At 31.8% G+C, this 23,927-nt stretch overlaps 1 protein-coding gene across 1 annotated transcript in view; it reads right to left on the reverse strand.

Annotated features, from left to right (window-relative positions):
- Positions 1-11,136, reverse strand: part of LOC127730088 (protein timeless homolog) — an 82,736-nt gene extending 71,600 nt beyond the window's left edge. The window contains exons 1-8 of the mRNA XM_052238143.1: positions 11,049-11,136; positions 8,974-9,068; positions 7,860-8,013; positions 3,781-3,898; positions 3,311-3,373; positions 2,384-2,485; positions 1,549-1,704; positions 354-418 (exon numbers count right to left, since the gene is read on the reverse strand). Coding sequence (XP_052094103.1) covers positions 354-418; positions 1,549-1,704; positions 2,384-2,485; positions 3,311-3,373; positions 3,781-3,898; positions 7,860-8,013; positions 8,974-9,061 — 746 coding nt within the window. The 5' untranslated portion in view covers positions 9,062-9,068; positions 11,049-11,136. The remainder of the gene's footprint in view (positions 1-353; positions 419-1,548; positions 1,705-2,383; positions 2,486-3,310; positions 3,374-3,780; positions 3,899-7,859; positions 8,014-8,973; positions 9,069-11,048) is intronic.
- Between the last annotated feature and the right edge of the window lie 12,791 nt (positions 11,137-23,927).

Consider the following 23,927-nt stretch of genomic DNA (forward strand, 5'->3'; position numbering starts at 1 on the left):
GAGAATGGAAATGGAGAATGTGTCAAAGAGACAACAACCCGACCATAGAGCAGACAACAGCCGAAGGCCACCAATGGGTCTTCAATGCAGTGAGAAACTCCTGCACCCGGAGGCGTCCTTCAGCTGGCCCCTAAACAAATATGTATACTAGTTCAGTGATAATGGACGTCATACTAAACTCCAAATTACACACATTGCTTACTATGTGTTATAGATTTTCTTCTTGTATATAACTAGGTCTAGTGATTTTGTTTATTTAGGTATCTTTGAAACATATGTTTTTCTTTAAAACTGCAATGTCGTACCTATACAAATCAAAGATTGCACAGTATTAACACATAACATTTAATTACCTTTCGTCTTTCTCTTTCTCAGTCATTGACCTCTGTACACCAGCGCTTGCTAGGATTTCTGGGTTCTATAAAAAAAAAGTATAAAAAGAGGTAAAAAATTGGCATCATCCATCCATGCATGTTCTGATCAGAACATCCAGTATCCAGACCATGACTGATTAATTAGTTAGGTATTGGCCAATAGCAAATATTAGTTGCATATTCAAAACAGTAATGTGATGAGACATGAATTTACTCATCTTGTAATAGACAACACCTTGAAAATAGACATTGAATGTAGATTAAATACACTTCATCTAATAAAAAAAACTATGGAAATATTTCATTAGAATTCATGAATGAATTCTTATGTTATTGTGAGAAATATGAAAAATTGTTGCATTTATTGACAAAGTCTCATAAAGATGAAATGACTGATCTGAAATCTTCAATTTTAAAAGGAAGCCTAGTTTTATCCAATGTGCCATTCTCCAAAAATATAATCTGATTCAGTGAATTTTTACTTGATTGATGAATTTGCCTAGTGTCTGACAAATTTAGTCAAATAATAATGGCTTCTAATTTGAAATCATCAAAATTGAGTTTTTCTTAATAACATATGCATTGTGTAAAAAATTCTAAGTTAGACAAGAAAAATATGTGTGAAAATTTGGTGTGGATTTGTTATAAAAGGCATTCTGGAATTATTATGAGACATGATCTAAAAGACAGATCAACAAAGTAAACAGTAATGCCAAGAAAATTATAAAACAAGAATGTGTGCATAGCCCCACTCACACTATCATTTTCTATGTTCAGTGGACCGTGAAATTGGGGTCAAAACTCTAATTTGGCAATAAAATTAGAAAGATCATATCATATGGAACATGTGTACTAAGTTTCAGATTGATTGGATTTCAACTTCATCAAAAACTACCTTGACCAAAAACTTTAACCTGAAGCAGAAGAAGGGATGGACGGACGAACGAACGGACGCACAGACCGAAAAACATAATGCCCCTCTACTATCGTAGGTGGGGCATAAAAATTCTGGTTTGATTCTTTTTTATTCTTCAAATTATAAATATTTGACTGACAATTTGATTATAGTCTTGGATAGATTAACAGCAATTTTATCCTTAAAAAGGAAAAAATGCTGAAAATTATTTCTAATTTTATACAAATGTAGAGATAATTTTTAGAATGGAAAATTTACCTGTTCCCTGAACATTAATGAGACAATTTCTAGAATATGCATTGAGAAATTCCTTTCTTCTTCAGAACTGGCTATATATAACAACAGATCTTCCAGTCCTGTACAATGTATTGCCCATATAACCTGGTCGTGAACTGTAGCATCATCATCAGTTCTCTAAATAATAAATGTTCATTATATAGTTAATACTAAAATCTGTGGCTTAATAGAGCATTTAATTCCATAAGATATATTTCATGTTAAACATATGATGTTAAACCATAATATGACGGAGTTTTTAGAGGCTATAAAATCACGTTTTTATATGCATTGAATATTCTAATGTACAGAATTCTAATCTAAGGAAAAGTAAGCAGAATGATATCAACTAGATGTGTCAGTAAAACATGAATGCTCCAGCCTGCAGAAAGTTGGTCAACCTGAAAAACAAAACGCATATGTACTTCAACTCATCAAACTTTTATTTACAAAAAATCAGCTCTAGATCTGCCATTATTACAAAAACATTTCCTCACAATTTTTTGTAGTGATTGCAGATCTGGAACCGATTTTTGTACATTAATCTATGACAAATTCTAACAGGTTGAGTATGCCTTTTGTTTTCCCATTAACTTATTTTTTGCAATAAAGATGCAGGTGGTAGCATTCATGTTGTACCAATACTTTTCATTGTTTTATTACTTTGCTTACTTTCCTTATACTGACAGTTCTGCTCTTTTTAATTGCGAATATTTGCTAAAATGTCATCTGATTATTGTCTTATATACATCTAGTACATGTATTACATTTATATTTAACACTGACTGTTCTAGCAAAGATAATAATAAGTACCAACCTGCTCTCGATCTTCATTAGGAGGAACATGAAGTACATTCCTAATCAATATCAAAATTCTTTCAATAAGAAGACGATCCTCTTCCTGTCTGTGTTCCCAATCCTACAATAAATTAATATAAAATTATATATGACATAATATAGCAGACTGCCTGTGCCATGTGCAAATCATTTTTCCTATTCAAAGTTTCTATCTATCTCTTATAGTTTTCAAGATGAAAGGGAAAAGTGATAAACATTGGTAAGATTTGTCATTTATAGTGGTTTTCAAGGTAATAGTCAAAACTTGCATGTTACCCCTATGTCCTATTTTCAGCCATGTCGGCAAATTTGGATAGCAGACAGGGTCATCAGACACATTTTTTAAAACTAGATTCCCCAATGATGATTGTGTTTGTTTAAATTTGACCCAGTAGTTTCAGATGAGAATAATTTTGAAAAAGTTAACAGATAAGGACAGACAATGAACGCCAAGGGATGAGAAAAGCTGATTTAACCGTTGTGCCAGGTGGGCTGAGAATTAACAAAAAGGCATGCAATTTCAATAAAACTGTTTGTTTATATATCACAACGTTTTTTAAGTCAGATCATTTTATTTCACCCATTTTGGAAATATTTTTTTTTAATCTTGTATTTGATTGATCAGTCGTAATAGGATTATTTTAGCAGTAAGGAGAAATACATGACTAAGGAACCAGTTGACATGATGTAAACTTCTTGGTTTTCATTCAAAAATCTCATATCTACATCATTTGGTCTCAGGTGAAAAGTTGTCTCATTGGCAATCATACCACATATCCTTACTTTTATATGAAAAGATAAAAATTAAATAATGAGTTCACAAATAATAACTTTTAATAGCATTTTGTTTAATATTCCCCTCGGGCTACAGTATAATATGAATTAACCATGTCATACAAGTACTAACCAGTTTAAGTAAATCTCCAAGTTTCTGAGTCAAAGCATTAAACAATTCTTCATCAACAAAAGCCTACAAAGTATAAAAAAAAATACATAACTATACAAAATTATAAAATCAAAATGCACATTTCATCCTGTACCTGTTGTAGTTATGTAACCCTCTCACATATAGCAATGGCAGTCTATGATCTGCTTAATGAAACATTAAAAATAAGGTGGATCAAAAAAACAAAATAGGTGCACAATGGTATTATATGGAGAAGATTCTGAGAAAGTTTCAATAAATTCTAATAAGGGGTTTAGGAAGAATTGCACACATAAATTGGGTACTCCCAACAACACAAAAAATCAGACACCATCCTTCACAAAATTTCTTTAAACATTTGAGATATAAAATGACATTTGGAATATAATTAAAAAGATACATCTAATAATAAAATGGAAATTCTTTTACACTGAACACTGTGTTAAACTAACCTCTTTGTAACTCTGTAAAATGGTTTCAATTTCTATGTAAATATTCCTAATGGTTTTCTCAGTAGGAATTGTATTGTTGAAACACAAAATAGCTGGTTGTGTCAAGTTAACAAGAAGTCTGAAAAAGAAGAAATGACTGACAATGTTAAAATTTTCAAGAATTCGTGAAAAAGTACAAATAACATAATTTATATAGGCAACTGCTGTCATGTGAAAAGAATGCAGAGATAAAAAAAAAATATGATATTATAAAATGTATGTCTTTCTAAACATTACTAGAAGATACCAAACACTCTCAGAATGTTAATTTTTCTTGTAGATACAGAAAGTCTCATTAGGAATACTGTTTTTACATATAAACGGTAAACCAAAATTAGATATTGCTCCATAGGGCCAAAATTAAAAATTCAGTTTGTTTCCCCTCGCCCCAGCCGTGTCTAAAAAAAGCGGCTGAGTAAAAAAAAAATATTCTGCTTTTATAAAAAAAATTATTTTTAATTTCTGGAAAAAAATCGGAGATTGTTTGACATCGGTCCTTATGAAAACTATTTCTCGGAAGTCCTCAGTTGTGTTCTTAAATCCATTTCAACATGGATGCCAAGATTACCTAGTCGTCGTCTGTTGATATTATACAATATTCAGACACCAGTAAAATAAAAAAAAAGTGTCAACAACAAATTATATTCTTTTCCCAAAAGGGATACTTGGAAGGACGTATTATAACACATGAACTGTTTGACACATATATAATCGCCTACTATGCCTCTGATGTTGGCAGGAAAGATATTTGTGCACATTGTGCATCAGTTGACTGTCCAAAAGATTCTGCATCAGTTGACTGTCCAAAAGATCCTGCATTTATTACCAAATTTAATAAAATGCTTCGCTGGGGCGCAGCTTGATACGACCGCAGAGGTCGAACCCTGAACAGTTGGGGCAAGTATGGACACAAAATTCAAGCTTGATACAGCTATGACTTTGGATTGTCATTAAATATTTGACACAGCATAGGTTTCTGACACAGGATGAATGTGGTGTAAGAACTGGAAAAAATTTAATTTACCTATTATGGTGGAATATCCATAAACTAAATTGTTTGTTAATTTCAATATATCAAAGAATATGTAGAATTCAATGTTTGATGTAATGTAATAAAGTTGAAATTTGGACCGTTTTTGTTCAATGTGGACCAATTTGGTAACATGTATAAATAATAAAAAATCTAAATACATGGGAGCCCATTTAAATACATCATAAAGGTATTAAAATAGAAAGTGACATCATAGTCATGGCTAAAAATAAACAAAAATCCTTAATCAGCAACATTTAACAGTAATATCTAAAAATGGAAATTACATCATCAAGGTATTAAATTAGAAAATGACATCATAGTCATGGCTAAAAATAAACAAAATCCTTAATCAGCATCAGCAACATTTTATAGTAATATCTAAAAATAAAATTCCTTTGTAACCATAAAAGCCCATTTAAATACATCATAACAGATATTAAAATAGAAAATGACATCATAGTCATGGCTAAACATAGCAAAAACCTTAATCAGCATCATTTAACAGTAATATCTAAAAATAAAAATTTCTTTGCAACCATAAAAGTAAAATAGAAAATGACATCATAATCATAGCTAAAAATAAACAAAAATTTTTTTTATTGGCAAATTTTAAATGGAGTTTATTATACTAAAACAATAAATTTGCAACCATAAACATGATAAAACCCCATTTAAACACATCATAAAAGTATTAAATAATTCAACTACATCATAAGGCTATAAAAATAGAAAATGACTTCATAGTCAAGGCTAAAGGTAAACAAAAAACCTTCATCAGCAAAATTTTATATTGGCAAATTTCCAATGAAGTTTATTACACTAAAATTGTTGGCAAATTTCCAATGCATTTATTAACAATAAAGTCATTGGCAAATTTCCAATTTACATAATTTAAAAGCAGTGTAGATGAGATATTTAAATGAGTTTGAATTACCAACCTTACACTGCTTTTAAATAATGTTCTTTACTCAATTATTTGTCTATTAAAATGGAAACCCTTGTTTTTTTAACCTTTTTTCCCCTTATTCCTTAAACATTAGAGCCATAACCACCCCACCCCACCCCCCACCCCCCTTATTCATAAATGTTTGAGCAATTAACCCCAAAACTCAATTCCTACTTTCTCTTCGTGATAAAAAATAACTAACTTAAAATGTAAATTTTAAACAAAAAAAAAAGGAAAAAAAAAAATTACCCCTTTTTTGACCCCCGCCCCCCCTTATGATTCATCACCCCCACCCCCTTTCCCCCCAAACGAAGCTCAATAACAGCCTTGCCTTTGTGGTATGGTACCTTGTAATACAATTTTAGAGAGATCCATACACTTGAACACAAGTTATTGTCTAGAAACTAAAAAATGCTTATTTTAAACCCCTTTTTAGGCCCCTTATTACTAAACGTTTTGGGCAATTACCACAACACTCAATTCCAGCTTTCCCTTTGTGAAATGGAACCTTGTAGTAAAATTTCAGAAAGATCCATACACTTACACACAAGTTATTGTCATGAAACTAGAAAAATGCTTGTTTTTTGCCCCCTTTTGGCCCCTTATTCCTAAAATTTTGAGGCAATTAACCCCAAAATCAATCCCAGCATTGACCCTTTGTGATATGGAATCTTGTGGTACAATGTCAAAGAGATCCATATGCTAACACACAAGTTATGTCTGGAAGTTACAAAAATGCTTATTTTCGGCCCCTTTTTGGCCCCTAATTCCTTAACTGTTGGTACCATAACCCCCAAAATCAATCCCCACCTTTCTATTGTGGTATTGAACCTTATGGTAAAATTTCATAGAGATCAATTCACTTAAACTAAAGTTAGAGTGCGAAAACCATTGTGTATTCGGACGACGACGACGACGACGACGCCAACGTCATACCAATATACGACCTCAAAATTTTTTTGCGGTCGTATAAAAATTGTTCTGCCAGTGTGCCAACTGTGCATTGCTGCTCAACGGAACATTCCCAAACGAAATCCAAAAAAAATTATCTGCAACAGTTTTACAATATTCTAATCATGATGTCATAGTTGTTTGATTCTGTTTGATTCTAGTCACTTGTTCAATAAATATTCTGTTTCATATATCAATTCTTTTTTAATACAGTGACCTGGCATATTGTATATATCTGACACTGAGGTGAAGAGCAATCAAAGACCTTAGAAATTCAGTGTTCTATGACCATAAAAATATGTTGTAGGCTTTCAACGTATCTGGCAATACGTATTACTAAAAAGATACCAGCTTTAAATATTAGGAGAGGCCATTAATGACACACCAAAAAAATATATTTTTATTGTGATTGTCAGAATTGTAAAGAAACTGAGTACAACAATTGTATTCTTCCAGTTTATAGTTTTTAGAATGAATTGATGATATTCAGATAGCCTCTCTAATCTGATTCAATTTTAGAATAATTTGAAGTGAAAAATGTGTATAGCCCACCTGCCTGGTCAGCTCCAATACTAAGGGTAGGGGGAGGGAAAACAAACATTTTTTTTAATTGTGGCCTAAGAGTTGAACTTAAAAAGACCATATGTTGACCCTAGACATGTTTTGTTGTTATTGTTGGAATGATGTCTCATTGGAAATATAGTGTCATTTTATTTATAAATCTAGATCTACTGTCTTCCCTTTACTGAATTCATCAAGAATGTACGTCACTTAAAATCAAAAACATGTACCATGCTGCAGAGAATAAAGAAAAGAAATTAAAAAAAAAAAGCGGTATTCTAAAGAAAGTTGAATACTGCTTGGCCTGAAAGGTTTGTTTTCTTCAAATCAAAACAGACATGTTAGTGCAGGTATAACCTACCACCACAAAAACAAATAACTTGCCATTTAAAAAAATGCCAAGTTTTTATGAACAAAATATACATATTTATCTGAAAAGTAACAGCAGAATGTTTTATAAAAATTATTGCATAAATTATTGGGTGACAGCTAATGACCACTGACTATAACTGGTTCTGTTACTGGTTCTTGACCAGTAGTGCAACTCACCTTATAACAGCATCAAACAGCTTTTCGTCATTTGAATACCATTTAATGATATGAAGTAAATCATTCTGTACAATCTGAGCATTTCCTAACTCTCTACGAATCTCAAATGAATCATCTTCACGTTTCAGAAATCTGATAAGGTCCTTGATGGCCTCTAAAAAATATACAATACACTGATTTAAAAAAAATAAGGAGATGTATGATTGCCAATGAGACAACTTTCCGCTAGACACCAAAGGACATGAATGATAGCAACTATAGGTCACCTCACAACCTTCAATTGTGCAAAAACAATACTGTATAGTAAGCTAGAAAAGGCCATAGCATGTCAAAAAGGTAAACAATGTTAAAAAGGTCCTGATTTATGCATACCTGCCATCTTTTCAAAATCTTCATGGGGGATTTTAAGTGCAAGAGGACCTTCTTATGCTCCTCTAATAACCTTATGCTCCTCTAATAACCTTATGCTCCTTTAATAACCTTATGCTCCTCTAATATTGTCATACGTGTTCTTAATCAACTACTATATTGTTTTAATGAGTAAATATGTGCTTAAATACCCTGATAACTCATTTGAATGCCTTTTTGTGAGGTGTTCTATTTATATAATAAAGAATTTCAAAATTCATGTCAACACCTCTCATGGAGGATATACCCCATATTATGCTAGAACAATAAATAATAAACATATGTGGCAGACAGCAACCAAGAATAACCACTAATTTACAAATTTTAACATGATTTCTTGTTGGAAATCAACGACTAGCCAAAATTAAGTGTGATTTTTCCAAGACATAACCCAAAGTAAGATTGATTGAATTTCTTATAATTTTTAATGGCAAACTGTTTGTTGTGGGTAATCTGAAAGTCTTTAATTAAAAGTTTGATTTTTTAATTGGAAAAATGTTCACTTGCTTTTACTTTTCATACAAATTTGAAGAACACCCAACTACAAAACTGCAGTAGGTATAAGTAGGTATAGACAACAAAGTTAAGGTTGATGTGTCATTCACATTTTACCCATTTGACATTTTTTTGTATAATGCACTAAAAAACTAAATTGATGTTCAAGTTTTTCAAATAATCACATGTAACGATTCTGTACAAACCATACCTAAGCAGTCTGGTTCCTTGACGTACTTGTTCCCTTCAATATATCCTAGAGAGCTACACGTGGCCTGTAATTCTACATGCATTACCATTATGAACCTTAAATATAAAAGTTTTCAAAATAGAGATCTACAAATCAACAAAATTAATGTATAATCATTTAGCAGATTTCATTACAGTAAAGAAAGAGATTAATTATTGTGATATACATGTACATGAACCAGTACTTCAGTTAACTGAATACACATAGATTATTTTATTCCATTTGTTCTAAAGAGACATTCTACATTGGTATGGGGTTGAATGTTATCATCTAAATACATGTACTATAGAAAGTTGTTATATTAATATCATTGAAAGGGTAGCCAATAATGTACATATGTAAGAGATAAATTTGTCCTGGTAAAATATGTCCGGGCGGACACATATTACTAGTATAAAAAGTCCATGGTTATAGAATTTACTAGAATTTTTAGTCCGATGTTAGTAATTTATGTCCCCAGACTAATTTTCCTAGGAATTCAAGTCCATGTCATTAATATTCCTAGGTAAAAACGTCCATGTCCTTTTTTTTATAAGAAAAATATTAATGAATCAAATCATTAACATTTAAACAATATTGGAAATTTAAATGTTAAGTTTTAATATTGTTTAAGAGTTGTGTACTTATATTTTTAATACAATTCATGTCCCCAGACTAATTTTCCTAGGAAATCATGTCCATGTCATTAATATTCCTAGGTAAAAACGTCCATGCCCTTTATTTCAAAAGGTAAATATAAATGTTATGTTTTAATATTGTTTAAGAGTTGTGTATCAATTTTTATTACTAAAATGTTTGTCCCCAGACTAATTTTCCTAGGAAATCATATCCATGTCATTAATATTCCTAGGTAAAAACGTCCATGCCCTTTATTTTAAAAGGAAAATTTTAATGAGACACATTATTTACATGTAAACAATGGAAATTCAATTTATATGTTTTAATATTGTTAAAGAGTTGTGCATTAATATTTTAATAAAATCCATGTCCCCAGACTAATTTTCCTAGAAAATCATGTCCATGTTATTAATATTCATAGGTAAAAATGTCCATTCCCTTTATTTTGAAAGTTAAATTTAAATGTTATGATTTAATATTGTTTTAGAGTTGTATTAATATTTTAATAAAATTTATGTCCCCAGACTAATTTTCCTAGGACATCATGTCCATGTCATTAACATGCCTAGGTTATAACGTCTGGCCATGTCCTTTGTTTAAATAGGAAAAAATTAATGACTTTCCAATCTTAACTAAGAAAATATGTTGTTTTTTTATTTTTTTTCAATAATTTTTATAATATAATAAAAATTACTAGAAAAACAAGTCTTAGGACAATTTTTCCTAGGAAAATAAGTACCAGACATATTTTACTAGCTATGGACTTATTTACCCCGGAAAATTTGTCTTGGGACTTAAATTCCTAGTAAAATAATGGTCATGGACTTAACTAGGAAAAAAGTCTGGCGGACAAATTTTACTACCGGACCAAATTTACTGTTACACATACACATGTAAATCATATTGATTTGTCAAAGTATGATTCTCTGTAAGTACTGTATCAATAATTAAAAACTTGTACAATATATATTAAAGAAATCATAACTTGCTAGATTTTATTTTGGTGTACAATATTTGTAATTCTTTAAACTGAAGGAATTTTGTTACATTGTACGATTCACTTTAAATTCCTCATGTTAAACCTGTGAATATTATAAAACAACATTGATCTGGTCCAAATATTGATTCAGGGATTATCTGTAATGTAAATTGGGGCTGAATTTTAACTCCTTTTCCAAATGGAAAGAGTAAAAGTCTTCTTTTTCCGAACTTCAGTAATATAAATCCCCCTAAAATCATGAGCTGTAATAAAATGAACTGTACTCAGAGATATGTCTCGACCGTCGGCAGAAAATTCAGAAAAAATCAACCTGATGGACAGCAAAGTTGCTAATTAATTCAAAGTGACTGAACCATGAACTAGGCAATGTTTTATGGGAAAATATTTTAAAAAATAGAACTGTACAGTTGTTACATACAACGTCAAGCCTTTACACAGTCTGTTCTTTAAAACTTTTTCGGATATAATCTGGTGGTTTCTTATTTTTATTTTCGCGGGAAATTGTTTACAAGGTGAATTAAAATTACAGAAAAAATAGTTAAAACGAACACTAATAACAGCTTCATTATTTTTTTTGTCACCTGCAACTAAAATCAAATGTGAGATTACTAATATTATTTTATTTTATTGTGAAGTTGCTATATTGTTTTTCGGAACATATTCTGATTCTGTTTCGTTTTGTCAACAAAACTTTCTTGTTTCGTTTTGTCGATAAAACTTTCTGGTTTCACTAATAACCACTGATAAGGTCAATCGCAATAGACTGGTACATGTAGTACGATCCTCACAATAAAAAGAGTTTTCTCTTTCCTATTTCTGTCATAACCATCTTGTGTTAGGAACTTTTCAACAGATGGTTCATTTTATATAACTGCATGATATAATTGGTTGCCATAAGTTTCAAGGCGAACACTAATCTTCAATAAGTTACTGTTTTTCAAGCTATTATATCAATTCATGACTAGCCCGCTAAATAACTAGTACAAACATCTGCCTAATATGGACGACCCCCTTTTCTAATTTACTAGAACATGTTGACCACTCATCGATAGTATCATCTTTCGTTAAATAAGCGTAGGTTTGCTTCAATGTGGATCTATCAACTTGAAATTTGTTGATATTTGTCTGGCCCAGAATGTCACCTGAATTGAAATAGTTATATAAAACCTAAATATTCCAAGATAACAGGCATATGTTTTTTTTTACTCCAGGCGCGCGTTTCAATAACACAATGCTTATCAGTGCCGCTCGAAGCAAAACAGTATGAAGACCAACTCGAAAAATCACTTCTAAAAATCATGACAACAGACAGTACTAGTTTTTATAAAGAAATAGCAATCAACATTTAAGGAGACCATCATTAATTGTCGGAGTCACATACCAATGTTTTAATTAAACCTGTTAAACATGTAGCATCTACCGACTCATATTATTCATTGCCATGTCGGATGAAGGTTCTTAGTAGTCAACTCATTATTAAACAACGTAGATCATTGTATGTTTTAGTCATAACGTTATCATAGTCAGGTTTGAACCTATATATATTGTTAACATTTAAAACATTATTGATAGATCATTTTGATGTTTTTAAGTGGTATTATTTAAGAGGAACCCGGGCTATCGTTTCCTGTCTCTCAAATCAGGTAGCATCTTATATTCAAGTTGTTCTATGGATATTATACATATATATCTTATATGCAGACGGTTTATAAATAAGTTTTTTTATCACACATACTAGCCTGGGAATACCTTTTATATTTAATTGAAGCTTCGGTTTCACGTCTTACTTAAAAACATGTCTGTTGTTTATAATTTGCACCATTTTCACAAGAAAAAACTTGGACACACTCGAAAAAACCGACCAATTCATACGATCAAACACGATCCCAATCGGGCACTATACTTATACCGTTTTTCTATAATTTTAGTACATAGGCAATGCTCTTTGGTTGTGCAACCTTTTTTCCCACTGAAGTGTATGATAACTTTTGTCCGTTTGAAAAAGCCAGCCAAACATTATATATATGCATTTGCATTTTCAAAAACGGGGAAAAGGGAGGGGGTAGTAATATGTGGTAGGGATAAGCCACTGAAATAGGTAGCTTTTTCCAGTTCCATGATATATGTGATAAGGTCAAGAATTTAGGATGAAATATATGACAAGGTTTCTGATTGAAACACAAGTATCTGAAACTAATCAGATGTAGTTTTTTTTCATAGATGCGATTAAAACTATGTACAGTCCGTAAAGGCATCATATATTTGTCAAATCTTTTTATCTCTCCATGAAATATCGTAAACATCATAGCTACATGTGTATAGGTATATTATGGTAGAAAAAAGAAAAATATACGATAGGGTATGTTTTTCTGTTATTCAAAATATATGAAAAGAGTGGGGTACTCAATGTCTCAGCTGCTCACACCTACCACAAAAAGGTCGAAGTGGTCCCAGAGCTCATAGCATATGATAAATCCTCATTCAAAGGAGGAATATAAAAAGATTGTTTATTTGCTCCCCACCCCCCCCCCCCCCCCCCCCACACGAAATTGAAAAGAAAATGTCTTTAAAACATACAAGTCTTTCAAAACTACGGTAATTTCATTGATAAATAAATAGAATAATCAGGACACTTAAGAGCAGAATGACCACATGCATGTGATGTCACTATGATCTCATGAAAATGCCAAAATTGACATGTCTAACTAGATATGGCCATATTGCACAATGAGTGACAAAGTCAATAAAAGCCAATGCCTTACCCAACAGATATTTTTCACATATTCACATATTAACATCTTTGTGAAATACATCATTATGTTGCAAAATATCGTTTTGTGGTACAGCTTTGGGTCGAAAATGCTTGAAGTTCGAAGCCCCAATGCAAATGCCCTAATGCAAACCTTTAAGACATTAAAAATATGAATTAGAATGTCTGACAGAATAATGTAAATATTGATGTCTGACGGACTTATGTCTTAGAAACATCTGAAAGATGTTATTTGTAAAATTTATGATACCTTTTGATTTTCGAATTATAGGACCCTGAAAACGTGGCCTGATCATACCTTCTTTTCGTTTTAAGTTTGTTTGTTAAAGTTTTACATTACCTCTGTAATGATACACGTGTCCTATAAAAAACGGATAGCATGCGAAGCATAACAATTATTTTCAACTAGTTTCCAATGACATCTCAGATGTCACCCATTTGATACGTCAAACTGGTTTTATCTATATATGTAGTTTTAACCCTATACATATCTAATGTCTACATATAATTCTATCTGGTAAAATAATTGTCAATTCAAAAGGAAACATTTTTTTACATATTGTTAAGTAAATTGTTAATATAATACCTTTTGAACGAAAACTTCGAAACGATACTAAAACATAGATTTAGTTTGGAAGGAATACTTACTTTTTGAAGGCTGTTATAAATAAGTAAGTGTTTGATTTTACTTAATATTTATATATTACTTCATAAGCCTTCAACCAATAAGGTAGCCTAAATTAAAAAGATCAACTGAAATTTGAAATGTAACATACCTAAACATAAATAATAACAACTGTATAAGTTCTAACTGAATACGCGGACTTATACAGACTCGCTGTTTTAGTTCTTACTGCAGAATAGTGTGGCAATTTTTCGGTTCATGTATGAAATTCAAAGAGTTGTAAAGACTCATGTTTACTGTAAATTAGCAAAGAATAGTCCATTTAGAAGCGTAAGTTGTTTAATATATATAGTGTGTGGTCCTACGCGCATCGTCACCGACGGGTGCTAAAGACAAGTCAATTTTACGTCATTTCCAGTAGGTCTGATTTGAACATAGAATTATCATAAGTTGTGACAAAAAGGTAATTTTTGATAATTTTTCATACTTCAGGAAAAAAATCAATTTTACTAAAATTTACTTTCCACCATGCACAAAAAAATCACATGGAGACCTTCACCTCAAATGGTAATAAATTGCTTTTTGATTGGAGGCTATTTTAAGGAACATATTGAAGGTTTTCGAATATAGTAACAAACAGACATTTCCTAAAATTGACTTATCAATGGTGATAACTCTTGTTCATTTTGTCTCGCCTGAATGCCTGACATTGGGATTACAACCCGACGGCGGTGGGTTTGTCCGTTTAGCAGATACTATAAGCAATAGGTCAAATAGATATGGTGTATGGAGTGACTGAAAGGTATACATGTTTGTCTGGCAGGGTTCATCTGACGCTGACCGCATTTTCATGGTTCATTGACCAGTGTTAAGTTTTCTTGGTTATGTCTGTTTATGAGATACTATAAGCAATTATTAATCAACTATATTTGGTATATGGAATGAGTGATACATATCATTTGTCGACGACTGTATGTTGCCGCCCTCTAATCTTTTGGTTATTTTGTTGTTTTCTCAACGATATTTACCCAGAAGAAAATAGCTCCAAACTTAAAGTAAAATCAAATACCTAAAGTAAATTCTCCTTCACTGTCATGTTTTTATAGGCCCTTAAAATATCTTGCTTGTTTTGTTGTTGCTTCCTCCGTTAATGTAATATTGTCTGAATTTTCAATTGCCTCTTGAACAGTTTCAATATCAGGTCCAGTAAGTAATCTTTCAAATACTGCCAATTACATCGGAATTATTCTATATTAGCACATTTTTTCGAAATGCATGCCCATACACATTTCCGTTTTTACGGAAGAATGGGTTCCCTCTTGTATTTGCTTTTAAATCTGATGATACGGGTTGATCACTCGCGCATTTTTGGTAGGATTTTATGACCTCATTTTGCCCGTAACTAATTTCCTCCTTCAATTTTATGGAATGGATTTAGCCTTGTCATGTTGAAATGAGATCCTTTGTTGCTTTTTGGTAATGTTTTAATCTCATCAGTTTGCATACATGCAGTTTTTGATTTTGGCACCTTTCTTAACATTTAACATTTTTTCGTTTGACGTTTTTCTTCTCGTTTGCCAATACATTTCGTAAATATAAAACAGGTACTTTTTTCAGGAAGATCATTTTATGTTGTTGTGTGTCTAAAGCTGTGGCTATAGTTGCTGTTCTTGGTTTGATATTGAATCTTTCTTGAGTTGTGGCTGTTTCTCAAATGCTTCGGCTCCTTCATATCTACGAGATGTTTTCAATTTTCTAAGCTTAGCTATTACAGATAGATTTGATTCTTTTTAGCAGACCAGTCGAGTGTATTCCATCAACCTTTTTATTCAATAAAGTGAATACCTATCTATGGATGATATGCTGACTGTCAGCTCTAAAATGTGTTTTACTTTCGTGAAATATTTTTTTTAACATTGTGATTTGTTAAAGTTTCCATATCAAATTGAAGAGAGGTAATTTGTGATCCATTAGGTGTACATTTTATTACCTCAGTTACAAACAAAGTAAGAAACACATTTTGCCAATTCCTAAACTTAAAAAAAAAACATCACAAATGTTCCGTAACAAATCTTACCTACACCTAAACACTGAATTAATACGAAATAAATCGAGTTAGTGCCACCAAAATTTGTTTAATCATAAAAGGGACTGTACTTTGATTTTTTTTTTATTTCTGGATTCCTGATAGTAAGGATTTTAGCAAAACCTCACAAGTGTTGGAATGTGAAATACAACTCAAACGAGTTTTGGTTATTAGATTAAATGTTCAAATTTATCAAAATTTGCCTTTAAAAAAATCCTAGCAGTGATAACTCCTATCAAACATTATTATCTGGAAGGACATCACAGTATTCTCCAAAGAGAAACCTATACATAATAGCATTACGGGCCTTTGTTAATGATAGGCGACAGATACCAAAGGGATATTCAAACTCACAAGACGAAAGCAAACTGATCATATTTGTTTTTCGTTCGTTTGTTTTGTACATAAATCAGGCCGTTATTTTTTCGTTTGAATTGTTTTACATTTGTCATTTCGGATCATCTGATAGCTTACTATACAGTATGAGTTTTTGGTCATTGTCAAAGGCCATATGGCGACCTAAGTTGTTAACTTCTATGCCATTTGGTTTCTGGTGGAGTGTTGTCGCATTGGCAATTATACAATAGCTTCTTATTTTTATATGACAATGCCATGGTAAAACCCGGAAAATGACAAAAAAAACCAAACACCAATATACAAAACACAACATACAAAACTAAAGACTAATCAACAAGAATCCCACCAAAACCGGGGATGCTCTCAGGTTCTGGAAGGGCAAGTAAATTTTGCTCCACATTTGGCACCCGTCGTGTTGCTCATGTAAAGTACAAATCCAATGATTCGATGGATTACATTCGAGGAAAAGAAGACGGGATTGTTGTCACGACATTTGGAACATATCCGTCGTCATTTGTAAAACAGATATTCCAACACGGTCAACCAACTTGTGATGGCGTCCGTAAAAATCTATGATATGAATCTCTACATGTAAGTGAAGATATGAGGTAGACTTAACTGTATCTGTTGTATCTTTTATTTCAAGTTCGATGAGGTAGATGCGTTTAACATAGTCACCAAACTTTGAATTACTTAGTGAGACAAATCTTCTTTGTAGCAGAAGTTGAAGGATAATGACAGTTAATCTTCATAAGACGCTCCTGTATAAAGTCTACTCATATGAATAAAGGAACAAGTCGGTAAGAGAAAGAGCACAGTTGATTCCAATTGGATGGCCGATTGTTTGTTGAAAAACACGTCCTCCAAACATAACAAAATATGTTGTCAATCAAGAAATCAAGCATCTTGAGAATGTCAGTTTCAGAGAATTTTGTGTGTTTGAACCAGAGTGATTTTTCTTACAAAGTACGAATTATCACCCGCCCTCCTTAGACAAATTCTACGTTGGACATTCTATACATAATGGCATCATGAGCATTTGTAAAATATGTAAGTACTACTGTCCAAAATTGACAATTTGTCATTTTCTGTAAAAACAAAGTAAAGTAACCTTTACTAAGAATAAACCTTTATCCAGGTGACGTCTTCAGCAATTACATTAATAACTATATGTTTAATTAGCCTTTATAGTTGACTTTGCAACAAACGAAAGATACCTAGCAGCCAAAGTTTTCTATCAACAATCACCAATTGAAATATATGTTGTTGATTGTATGTTATTGATTCGTTATAAATGTAAACAAAAACAAAAATGCACAGATGACGTAGTTTAGTTTATGTGCATGCATTGTTGCGATAATTTCCTAAACATTATAATAACTAGTAGCTCATGTCAATTTACTTAAACTTTGAATATGCACATAAATGTTTTTCATAAAGGAACATAACTCCATTTAAACTTATTTTGTGTGTGAATGTTAATTTTACAAGTATGGCTCCAAATTATTAATACTTTATAAGTTAGTATAACATAGAAGTGCGAAGTTAAATGGGATTTGTGTGTGCTTCCATTTGTTTTGTCTGGACGTGATATCAAATGAGTTCCTTCTCTTATTATAATTTAATCCGCTCATATTTTATTACATTTTCAGTTAATTTAAGTGAATAAGAACCATTCCAGGAGATAAACGCAGGCAAAGAATGACTGGCAATAGGGTATGATAATGCTTACTGATGAAAAATAGACAGATAAAATCAAAATCCTGATGGGGGTTTGTTGAACAAATATTTACAATGTAAAAAAGTCATTTAACATTTCTTAAAAGTAGTACTTTGACTCTGAGTTTCTTCATAAAAGTACTCTTTTCAGATTATGACAATACCTGACATTAATAGAATAACCAAGTTCATCTAAAGTGAACTATGCCTATAAGGGATTTAGAAACCCTTAGATTTTATGAGTAAGAATTTAGATTTACACAGTGCTTCTTAGGGATGGTGTATAAAATACACGATAATTGTGTTGTATTTTATTACACATACTTCTGCTGTCTTTCACAGCAGTTTCATGTTTCTTGTTAACTATCAAAGTCCATTAATAATGGTCACATGCTTTGCAAATATTTCAAATGATATTTGGTCTGACTAGTTGAACAGTTATTCTTCCTTTGGTAAAAGTGAAAGTAGTATCTGATTCAAAGACTTCCTCACATTTAAGACAAATGATTTATCTTAAATATGTTGAGATCTCACAAAACATGTTTAACCCCGCCGCATTTTTGTGCCTGTCCCAGGTGAGGAGCCTCTGGCCTTTGTTAGACTTGTATTTTTCTGCAACTGTCATGTTATGATGTAGGATATATGCAGAGATTTGTGATTATGATTTAGTACTACTAATACAACTCAACTTAACGCTACTGGTTTAGTGTGTTAATTGAGAGAGAATGTTTTTGTTGTCTCTTTTCAAAAGAAATCATATATGGCTGACAGTTGAAAATGTATTGTTATTGTTCCGGACCATATGAGTATTTGGACCATACGCGTATGGTCAGGGTAATTGACATGACAAACTTTGAATTATAAGAGTTTGAAAAAATGAAATTTTGACTTATTCAATCATTTGGTAATCATTATTACATTATGAATGAAATAAAGTAAATTTTACTTACAATTAAGAGTTATAGTAAAATATGGTCATTACCGATTTGTCCTTACGAAACGCAACATGTCGACTTTGGAAATATCTAAATGAACAGTAAGTCAACTGCTCAACTCATATTTTACTAATTTATTTTGGTATTTTAATTTGTTTTTATTAAATCCAATTCTCTTAAATATTTCTATATGTTTTTAGTTTTTTAATGTTTTCTTGCTTCTATAGGAACAATAGCACATTAAATAATGAAAATATAAATAGAAATAAGAAGAAATTTTGTTTCTGAAATGATAATTTAAACACGAAGAAAAAAGAAAAAAAAAGCCCATGCCCCAAATTTCTGTGGTTTTACTTACGGACGAACAAATATTTACATTGACTCTGGTGAAGGCCAAATTACAGATACATCTAGATTCAGACAATGTGTAAAAGATAAAGGAATTCAGTTAAAAACTTTCTTGGTTCAGAGAATGAGCTATGTGTTCCAGCGAAGGAAGCTAGAATTTATTCTAAAATACATAGTTTGTGCGCTAAATACTCACATAGTTCGGCTCGTTAATATCGAAAAGAGTATAATACTCATATGGTCCGACCATACCAGTTTAAGCATATGGTCATGACCATACACGTATGGTTCGAATACTCATATGGTCCTGAACATTACACAAAAAAACGCTTTTTTATTGTTTTTTTTCTAGGGAATTTATTCATTGATAAAAATTGAAAATGTATATTTTCCAAAGGAAATGCTTTTTGGTTGTCAGTAAGTTTCTTAGGGAAACTAGTCAGGGATAATAGATTAATAAGTATTGTTTCCCAGGGAAATGTTTTTGGCTGTTAGTTTCCCGTGGAAACTAGGCAGGAATAATAGATTAATATGTATTGTTTCACAGGGAAATGTTTATTGGTTGTTACTTTCCCGGGGAAACTAGTCAGGGATAAAAGATTAATATGTTTTCTTTCCCAGGGAAATGGTTTTTGTTGTTGGTAGTACCCGGGGAAACTAGTCAGGGATAATAGATTGATATGTTTTGTTTCCCAGGGAAATGGTTTTTGTTGTTGGTAGTACCCGGGGAAACTAGTCAGGGATAATAGATTGATATGTATTGTTTCCAAGGGAAATGGTTTTTGTTGTTGGTAGTACCCGGGGAAACTAGTCAGGGATAATAGATTGATATGTATTGTTTCCCAGGGAAATGGTTTTTGTTGTTGGTAGTACCCGGGGAAACTAGTCAGGGATAATAGATTGATATGTATTGTTTCCAAGGGATATATTTTTTGGGTTGTTGGTTCCCCGCGGAAACTAGTCTGGGATAAAAGATTAATATATATTGTTTCACAGGGTAATGTGTTTTTTTGTTGGTAGTACCCGGAGAAACTAGTCAGGGATAATAGGTTAATATGTATTGTCTCTCAGGGAAATGTTTTTATGGTTGTTGTTTTCCCGGGGAAACTAGTCAGGGATAATAGATAAATATGTATTGTTTCCAAGGGGAATGCTGTTTTGTTGTAAGTTTCACGTGGAATCTTCTGGGATTGTACATTTATACGTATTGTGTTAAAGGTAATGTTTGTGTTGTCAGTGTTTATGGGAAGTTATACATAGATAACAATTAAAAATGTATTGTCAAAGAAACGATTTTCCGGGGAAACTAGTCAGGGATAATGGATAAAAATCAAAGTTTAGGATACAAAGGATAAGGTTCACTTATGGCACAAAATGGCCTAAAATATCAACTTTATCATTAAACACCAAAAAGGTCACATTTTTTTATTTTTTTGAAATAGACCCATTTACGAACCAAATTGTGACCTTTTTGGTGTTTAATGATAAAGTTGATATTTTAGGCCATTTTGTGCCATAAGTGAACCTTATCCTTAACTTTAAAACTGTTATAAATAGAGAAAATTTGACAGTTACATAAATGTTCAGAATGTCACTCAACATCAACCTGCTGTCAATTTTATTGGAGTTATTGTCATACATGAAGATTTTTATCAAAATTTGTTAATTTTTGCTACTGTATTTACTTGAAAAGTATAATAAATATATTATCTTTAATAAGCAAAAAATATCAGCAAAATAAAGTCCACAAATAAATCATCAGTTGACTCCATATAGAAGTTATTGCCCTTTATTGATGTTTTTTGACAAACTTGAGTGCTTTTAATGAATACCTTGAAAATGATCGTAGATGAAATGAAACTTTTTAAACATGAATAATCTTCAGCATCACAAATAATTGTCATGAGATCCTTAGTGGAGTTGTTGCCCCATAATCATTATTTTAACCCATTTATCCTTTTTGCTAATTATCTTGAAAACTCTAAAGGATAGACAGAATCTGGGTCCAGCAAAATTTGAATCTACACAGTTTCCGTTAAACAAAAATATTTTGTTGTCTGTTTCCAATGAAGATTAACTGAAAATTATACATGGATATTAGTTAAGAATGTATTGTTATCCAAAGAAACTTTTTGCGTTGTTTTTTCTTGAGAATGTATTCATTAATAAAAAAATGAACATGCAAAGTTTCTCAAGGAAATGTGTTTGATTACATTTTAGTATCCCGGGGAAACTTGTCAGGGACAAGAGATGAAAATTTAACCGGTCCAAAGTAAATGTGTTTTTGGTGGATTGTTTCCTGGGGAACCTGAAATAGATGAATATGTTTTGTTTCCCAGGGATATTTTTTAGGTGGTTTCCTGGAGAAACTAGTCAGGGATGATGGATGAATATATATTGTTTCCAAAGGAATCGTGTTTGTTACTGTATCAAAGGGAGTTATACATGGATAATAGTAGAAAATGTATAATTTCCCCAAGAAACAGACAACAAAAACATTTGAAACAATACATTTTAATCTATTACCCCTGACTAGTTTCCCCAGGTAACAAACTTCCCTGGAAAATAATACATGTTCGTCGATTATCTCTGACTGACTAGTTTCCCATCATTTCAGAGGGATACAAAGAGATGAATTTTATAACGAACTGGAAATAGGTAAAAGACACTTTTGAAAAAAATATACACCAATAAACTACTTCTTTGTTGTTGAGAAAAGGACTAATTTCCAAATAGAACGTGCTTTGTGTGGGAAACCAATAAAAATTCGACTTTCCTCCATATACAATGTAAGAAAAATGCATAGATTTCTGAACATGATTCAAAACTACTTAATGAAATCATCTCTACCGTAAAAGTTTAATTTCAGAGGATAACACGAACAATCAGTGATACAAAAAGGAATATCTCATATAGGATTATTTTTTTTTATGAAAATGAATAACTTCCTTAGTAATTAGATAAGAAAAATATTTCCCTGGGAAACTATACATATTCAAGTGGTATTTATAAATGGTTTCCCAAAAAAAAAAAAAATTACGTGTAAGTATTTCCGCTATTTTGTACCAGAAATCTAATAGTTTCCCAGGGAAATTTTTCTTATATGGTTTCCCTGGGAAATAAATTGACGACAACTTTAGTCAGTTGCAGTTTATACACAAATAAATTTATTTAAAAAGGCGTTTACTTCTATAATAAACTTAAATGTCGAGAATATAAAAATTTGTGTGTACAATTACACACCAGAAATCGATTTTAGTTCTGCTTTGGATATTTCTAAGTCAACATTGAGCTAGAATGTATTTCCCATGTATGACATAAATTCTTTAATTATACAAACTCCTCGTCTATGTCAGTTTTTATAGTGAAAAAAAAATTTATTGGATGGTAAGTGCTTAACTAAACCCTAGAGATCTGAATTCTAATAGTTTATTAAAGTGCTCTACAATACTTATGTCAATCTGTAAACTAAGAAATGCTTTGAGACATCTTCACGTACGAGGTTCGATTTTTGGTGTACCTTATGAGATTGAATTTTCGTCAATTTAGCAAACCCCGAAAAGTCCTTTGTGAAACGGCTTCTCAAAGTGAAAATCTCATCCACGTCCGAGGACACTTTTTTGAAGTTCAATTTTTGCAAGCATAAAATAATTCCAGATTTTGCAAAAACTTTATTCTATAACCGTTTACACTTTATAATAATACAAACGGTCAAGTTCAGTCAAATACGTAATATAGACAACAGTCGTTTACCGATGTTCAAAGCTTCTTAATCGATTAAGAAGACAACTCAAGGTAAAACACACAAAGTGGGGGAATCGCATGAACTCAAAAAGAAGCTAGACGGTGTGGATCGACAGGGTACGCATCTTATGATATGCATGCATCATCCGTCATGCGAATCCTCACTCAGTCAAAACGTAAAATAGTAATGATCAGTAATATGTGTAATATCATAGCGGAGAAATGCATTATAACAAATGATAATTGTATTCCTCACTTTCAGGCCTACTAGCTAGGTATATTTTCAAAATATAATATACTTTGAGGTAAATTAGTTCTTTTCTCACATGGATAAGCATAAGGAGTAGTCAGAAACATAACATAAGCCCTTCTAGCAATCCAATCCCATATGCTGATCACTCATCGATAGCATCATCTTCAGTTTAGTTAGGTTTGGTTTGCAGCGGATGTATTTTGTTTATATTCGACTGACCCCGATTGACACCGGAAGTTTAGTTTTATATTCGTTAACCAGCTGATAGTTCTGTTTACAGAAATTGCAATCTATAGTACCATCCATATAAGCTCTTCACAACTGTATAGCTCATAACGAACAAGCAAGTGACAGTTAGAAGGAGAACTACAATAACTTTTAGGAGACATTCATGGACTTTAAGAAACACATACCAATCTTTGTATTTACCTGTATATTCCGCACATACTGATATTATCCA

Source organism: Mytilus californianus, unplaced genomic scaffold (genome assembly GCF_021869535.1).
Source record: "Mytilus californianus isolate M0D057914Y unplaced genomic scaffold, xbMytCali1.0.p SCAF_2, whole genome shotgun sequence".
NCBI classification, from domain to species: Eukaryota; Metazoa; Mollusca; class Bivalvia; order Mytilida; family Mytilidae; genus Mytilus; species Mytilus californianus.